This window comes from Podospora anserina, chromosome 1 (assembly GCF_000226545.1).
Source record: "Podospora anserina S mat+ genomic DNA chromosome 1, supercontig 4".
In the NCBI taxonomy this organism is placed as follows: Eukaryota; Fungi; Ascomycota; class Sordariomycetes; order Sordariales; family Podosporaceae; genus Podospora; species Podospora anserina.
In genome coordinates this window covers 1,013,849-1,020,584 of record NW_001914853.1, presented here as the reverse complement: position 1 = coordinate 1,020,584, position 6,736 = coordinate 1,013,849, and the positions used below count along the sequence as shown (strand labels likewise).

Sequence of the window (6,736 nt, the reverse complement as noted above, 5' to 3'; positions counted from 1 at the left end):
TCCCATCCAAAGATGACTGCCCACTCCTGTACCTTGGACTTGTGAGTTATGTAGAAAACAAACAGAAAAAAAAAGTTAGACAGACAAAAACATCACTACACGATCCCAACCACACTACAATAGAAACTTCCCGAAATTTTGAAGAAAAAGAAAACTCTTCCAGATATTCCAACCCTGCTGCTACTGCTCCTCTTCCTTCAAACCCCGTCTGCAAACCGCTCCCCCCCCCTACTTTGAACTCAAAGACTTCCAAACCGGAATATTACTTTCCCTTTCCCTTCTTGATAAACTTAAATATTCACCGTCAACCTAGGCGGCTGCTGCTGCTGCTGCCCCGAAGTACCCGACGCCGCCCCTTGGCCACCCCCCTCTATCGACGGCAACGCTGCCGGCGCCGCCCCATCAACAGGGTACATACTCCCCCTCTGGCTCTTCCAAAAGTCAATCGCCCCAACCACATCCTGTCCTTGCTCATCCTCGTACGCAAACAAGATCTGTACAACCCGTTAGTTCCCAGCCATTCTCTCTCAACACAAACTTGTAAAGTTCAATGTCAAGTGTCACCAGAGTTGAAACTCACCTCATGCGTGCTGCAATGCAGCATCCTCAGGTTCCTATGCGGCACAATATGCACCGACAGATTCTCCAAATGCCTCAGCTCGATAAAGTTCGGCTCAAACGCCAGAATCCACGGGTAGCTCAACGCAAACGCCTGCGGTGACCCTTCCCAGTCCAGCCTCCACTCCGGCTTCGCCCTCCACCCGTTCCTGTTCACATAAAACGAAAACTCGCTGTAATTCAGCAAAAACTCCCCGTTAAGGCGCTCAATGTGAATAGGCTTGACCCCTTCCTTTCTCGACACGAAATCCAGTGACGTGTCGGCTTGGTCGAGCAGCGATTGCGTTTCCAGCGTTTCGAGAGAAACAACTTCAAACCCTCTAGCGCAGGCGACACACAGTTTGGATTTGAGGAAGTGGACCGACGTCGATTCGGTGGGGATGTAAAACTCCTTGAACGGCTTGAGTTCGTCCTGGCCGGCGTTGAACATTTTGGAGAGACCTTTTTGCTTCTTGGTGCGGGACATGGCGTCGTTCGGTTCGTAGACCTTGATCGTGGTAGACAGCGCGCTGCTTCGGACGCAACAGACAAGATGTCTCCCCAGACAGATACCCGACTTGAAGAAGTTACAGTGGTTCTGAATCTTCTTGGCCCTCTTGGACGAGAGCGGCTCGTTGGGATCCAGCGCGCCGAGCTGATACGACAACAGCGACTTGTTGGAGAGAACCAGCAGAAGCTGATATTCCTCCAGGACATCAACCTGCGTCACACCCGTCACGTCTATCACACGGCGCGGTGCTGCGTTTCCGTCCCTGGCGCGACGATCCGACATGTAGATGCCGCTGTCGGTACCGTAAATAAGCTTACGACCGCCATCGAAAGGCGTGATGCAGTTGATCTTGTTCTGGGGCGAGAAGAAGCCAGACGAGATGACAGTCGTGTTGAAGAAGTCGGCACGGGCTCTCAGCTTGGACTGCGCAGCATCGATGAACTCGAGCCACTTCTGTCGTCCGGACTGGCTCGAAGCATACAGCGTCAGCTCGTAACCGTTCTTGCCTAGATGCCGGAAAGTGACGGGCCATTCGCCCTTTTTGGTGTCATTGGCCGCGCGAAGAGGCAGTAAACTAGACGATGTCCTCTTGACGGAACCAGACTGCGGAATAACCTCGTCCATCTCCTTGATGGAAAGAAGCTCCAGCGGAATCGGCTAGAGCCATGTTAGCCCTGTGTCTAAGAACATCCTGTCCCGATCACTTACCCTCCTATACGCTTTAATGTCCTCCGTCTTGCCCACCTGTTTGATCCGAACCAAAAGGATAGCATGGTCAAACAAGTAAGCAGTGATATCGGCTGTCGTTTCCGTCGGCGTCTTTTTGAACTGAGTCTTGTACACCATCTCACGGCCCTCATGTGTGAGCTTCAAGTCGACCCTTTCGTTGGGACGGAACTTGAGGTTCTCGTGAAGTCTGCGCAAGTTGAAACGATTCTCAGCCTTTCCAGACTCGGCATTCACCCTGCTGAGGAAATCACGGATCAAGGTCAGCACCTTGGGAATATCCTCCTTATCAGGGTTGCCGTCTTCAGTGTATTTCAAGACGTTCTCCAACAGCAACGGATACCTGGCCAGCCTCGTCGTCGGTTTTGTCAGGTAACCGTTCAGTTCCAGTTTCCTCGACTCCCTCCGCCGTTCAATTTCATCCACAAAAAGCGCAAAGTCCTTGTTTATGGCCCGTTCATTTTCGAACTCGTGCTTGCCCTCCAGCTGCTTGGAACCGTAGTGAATGAACGGCTCGAAGTGCGGCACATACTCCAGGAACACGTCACCAATGTTTTTGACAACCGGCGTCTTTTGCTGACGCTCCGTAAGTGCCCTGGCAAACTTGGAGCTGACGGCGTGGATACTTGGCGGATCGATGATATTGCTGAAAATCGTCTTGACCACCTTTTCTCGTCTCTGTGGTGGAAGTGGCGACATGCCGTTGATCTTTCCACGCAGTGGGAAGATCCAAAAGTCACGAAGATACTCCAAGTCCTTGACGAAATCTCTTTCCGTGTAGCAGACTTCCGCAATAACCTCCTGTCTCTTCTTTTCACGATCTCCGATGCTGTCAGCAATTTCCTTGGGAACGGTGTTGATCCAGAGTCTTTGTTCGTCTGTTTGATCAACATCATCGTCACCAACCGTGGCCTCTCCTTCTCTTTTGAGACCAGGACCCATAGTCAGCTTGAGCCTAGACACCTGCTCCAGTCGTCTTGGGCATGCAATAGAATAGCACAGTTGATCTCTGGTGCAAGTTGGAGAGTAACACTCGGAGAGCAGTACAAAGACACCGTTCACCCCCGGTTCCTCGTTCGCTTCGTCCGACATCGTCTCGCGGAACTGGTACATTTCGTAGGTCGAGTCGCGCAACCTATGTTCGTACTGGACGTCGTGAAAGAACTTTTGTGCGTCGAGTGCGCGCCCCAGTAGCAAAGCCAGGTTTCGATCTGTGGTTCTGATAATGTAAGACAAAACATCAACCGCCTCGGCACCGCTGAAGGCGTTGGTGTATGTCAGTTCGTTCTTGGTCCTGTCTCCCACCACGATCTTTCGCCGGAAACACTCGGCAACACGAGATAGGAGAGCCGGGTACACAATTGGTGGCCGAATTCTGGCTGTCGGTGGTCTCTCACTGCCTACAGATGACCTCTGAACAATCGTAGTGTCGCTTCTGTCTGTTGGGGCTATCGAAGGTGTGATGGTGCTGGCCATCGACATTGTCCTTTGGCTGTCGTTTCCAACTGAGGAGGCCATACTGACCGTCCTTGTCTGAGATCCGGGGGGGCCGTACCCCATAGCATGCCCTGGATTTGGCGAGCTATGCGAGCTATTGGCCAGATAGTCTGCCGTCACCGAATGACCACCGCTACTGTCGCGCCCCGCCGGCCTTCTATTCGGAATCACGCGGCCACTCATCGTCTGGTGAGAATCTCGATCGTGGGAGGGATAACCGGTCATGGTATTGGAACGATCCTCAAAGTGTCTCTCGGGCACAACCCGGCCCTGTGCGGTGGTCCGCGCCGAGTGCTGGTTACTATACTGAGCATTGCGAAGGGCGTTGGCAGATGGGGCTTGTTGCTGGTATTGTTGCGGAGGAGGTTGATACATCGGGGGTCCTCTCGGATAGCTCGCCAGAGACTGAGATCGATAGGGGTCGGCATTCATCGCCGGAGCGGGTCTGCCGCCTTGGTAGAACCGTTGGGTTGCGGTTTGCTGAGGGCTGTGATAGTCCTGGGGCGGCGACCCCTGAGGTGGCCTGCGCGGCGGTGGTTGCTGCTGATATTGCTGGTTATAGTGCTGAGGCGGATAGCCCTGTTGCCCCTGCTGCGGCGGCGGGCTTCCGGGGAAGGGGCGCCGTTGTTGCTGTTGCTGAAGAAACTGGGGCGACGGGACCTGGTTTCCGGTCGAAGCCGAGCGCGGTTGACCTTGCGCCTGGTAGTAGTCGTACCCTCCTCGGTCGTTACGCTGTCGCGGCATAGGCCCGCCGTATCCTCCTCCCCCTCCTCCTCCTCCCCCGCCATGAGGTGGCCGTTGAGGCGGAGGTCGCTGCATGTCCGACATGCCCGAAGTGGATGTCATAGTTTGGGTGCGACCCGGTTGCATGAATTCGGGCGGGTGGACGGACGAGGTCATAGTCTGCGAACGGCCCGGGGGCGGTGCGGCGCCAAAGATCTTGCCAGACAGGCGGCATCTCGCTGGTAGGTGTCGGCATGTCCCTGCTGGTGATGCCTCGACTGTGGCACTCGGTCCGGTTGATAATCGGCCATATCTGCCGTGTGTATCCCATCAGCAGCCGAATCTGGGTTGGGTATTCTAGTAGATGGGCGGCGGGATGCCCTCCTGTTCGAGAATGGAAGCAAAAAGTGGGGAAGGAAATAAACTTACTCGTATCTCGGTGTCGACGTCTCGCCGGCTACCTCGACGGGGAACGGTCTGGTCTAGATGTCGCACCTCACAGGGCAGGCAAACGATGGTCTCGGCCAGCTACAAAAGCCCAGCGTGCTCCTGACAACCACGGTGTATCCGTTGCCAACGGCTGGCTATCGCTGGAGTATTGTAGGTAATGGCAGGTAAAGGAACGTGTGTCGTCGGAGAAGGGCTGCCGTTCGTCGAGATTGTTTCCGGTCGGTGTCACGGACGGCCAGAGCTGACGTTATTGGACGTTGCCCCCTAACGACAATTTTTGGCCGGATGGGCCTAGGAGCCGGTAGCTTCTGAGTGGCTGGCTCGGGGGTGCACAGCGGCCGATTAGATGTACGGACGCATCCCTCACCGACTGTTCAAGAGAATGGAAATGGGCAGACACGATATCAGATGGCGACACGATCAATCTCTCGACAGAAAGGAGAGCATTCACACCCAGCGAGGCCAAAGTGGTCCTTACAGGGCCTCAAGGGTGGATGCCGGAGAGTGGGCGCAGCATCCCGCCGCCCCTGTCTGTCTCTTCCACCTTGGGCCTAAATTTCAAGGCCATCTCGAATTACAGTTAGTTACCTTACCTTAGGTCAACATGATAAGCACCTCATGATTAATTTCTCGCATTATCCCGTATATTCCATGTGGTCAGCTGAACCAGTTTTGGTGAGTCTCACAGACACAGGTGCAAAAAAAAAACAAAAAAAACGACGCGTGTTTATCCAACCAGGGGAGCGAGAGTTTCCGGACTGTTTTGCTTATCGCGTCTGGTTGGCGATGATGCAGGTGGCCCCAAATCAAGCTCTGTGGCACTGTGACCCTGTGTAACGGTAAACAAGGTATTCCAAGCCAACTGAAATATCACGTGCGCCGTCACCTGAAGCAAAGGGAAGACTGATCTTGGCAGGTTAGCACTGAACGGCTCCCCCAAGCTGCGGGTGGTGCTTGGCCTTGGCGGCTTCGTAACATCCAAGCTGTGCCGTGCTGTTTGTCGTGCAGTGCACTGGAGGCAGAGACAACAACGTCGAGCTCTCCCAAACCCCTACGCCTGGCCGACGTCCACCTTTATCGTCGCCCATTCGCTTCTAGCCGTCATCTACAACCCGAATCCGTCTTGAATTGGAGACATCTCACCATGGCTGACTCGGAGCTCTCCCCCAAGTTCGCGCCCTTCTTCGGAATGGTAAGTCCAGTTCCCGGTGTTGTTGGCTGTCGCATATCGCAAGCTTGCTGACAGACTCTCTTCCAGGCCGGCATCGCTGCAGCCATGATCTTTGGCAGTATGTTCAACCCATCTCTCGAACTCTCCACCGAAATATCCTCAGCGAATCCGAAGACATACTAACAAGACATCGTCATCACAGGCATGGGTGCAGCATATGGTACCGCAAAGGCCGGCATTGGTATCGCGGGTGTGGGCACCTTCAGGCCAGACCTGATCATGAAGTGTCTGATCCCCGTCGTCATGTCGGGTATCATCGCCGTCTACGCCCTCGTCATCTCAGTCCTGATCGCCCAGGACCTTGCGCCACCTGATGCCGGGGGTGCCAACTACAGCCTGTTCAACGGCTTCATGCATCTTGCCTGTGGGCTGTCAGTCGGACTCACAGGTCTCGCCGCCGGTTACTGCATTGGCGTTGTTGGCGACAAGGGTGTCAGATCGTACATGCAACAGTCGAGAGTGTTTGTCGGCATGGTGCTTATTCTCATTTTCGGAGAAGTTCTTGGTCTTTATGGGTATGTTCTACCTCTCAACAACTGACTCTGCTAGTGCTAACCATCATCTCCAGCCTCATCGTCGGTCTCATTCTCAACACCAAGAGCAAGGGCTAAGTGTCATTTGTTTACCGGAGAAGCGAGCGAAGGTACAATTTGTACAACAACAGTGTATAACATGCCGAGACGCGGCTGGTGAGAGGCGGTTATCGGTAGCATTTGGCCCGGCGTTGACGGATGTTTACTTGTTTATATAGGCATCATGGGATGAATGACGGAGGCGACAAACAGGGTTACAGAATTCGATACGAGAAATAGACCCTGCCACTTTTTTGGAGTGTAAGAAATACACTAGACCTTGAGCAAGTCCGTTATCCTCATCAAACAATAGTGTCACCCTAGTCTGGGTCGTAAGTCGGCTCGAGCACCCGTCACTCTGGGAACTAACAAACACCAAAACAAAGTAAAACCCATTGCTTTCAAATTGAGTTTCCTGGCTAACCAAAC

The 6,736-nt window shown here is 53.9% G+C and overlaps 2 protein-coding genes across 2 annotated transcripts; one reads left to right on the top strand and one right to left on the bottom strand.

Moving 5' to 3' along the window:
- Nucleotides 1-290: 290 nt before the first annotated feature.
- PODANS_1_17200 (uncharacterized protein) lies at nucleotides 291-4,365 on the bottom strand (the record flags this gene model as incomplete). Its single annotated transcript, XM_001907134.1, has 4 exons — nucleotides 291-494; nucleotides 581-1,750; nucleotides 1,817-4,270; nucleotides 4,342-4,365. The coding sequence occupies 4 exons, from the start codon at nucleotides 4,363-4,365 to the stop codon at nucleotides 291-293; spliced, it is 3,852 nt and encodes a 1,283-aa protein (XP_001907169.1).
- Nucleotides 4,366-5,648: 1,283 nt separating this feature from the next.
- Nucleotides 5,649-6,346, top strand: PODANS_1_17190 (uncharacterized protein; the record flags this gene model as incomplete). Its single annotated transcript, XM_001907133.1, has 4 exons — nucleotides 5,649-5,696; nucleotides 5,763-5,793; nucleotides 5,878-6,250; nucleotides 6,304-6,346. The coding sequence occupies 4 exons, from the start codon at nucleotides 5,649-5,651 to the stop codon at nucleotides 6,344-6,346; spliced, it is 495 nt and encodes a 164-aa protein (XP_001907168.1).
- Between the last annotated feature and the right edge of the window lie 390 nt (nucleotides 6,347-6,736).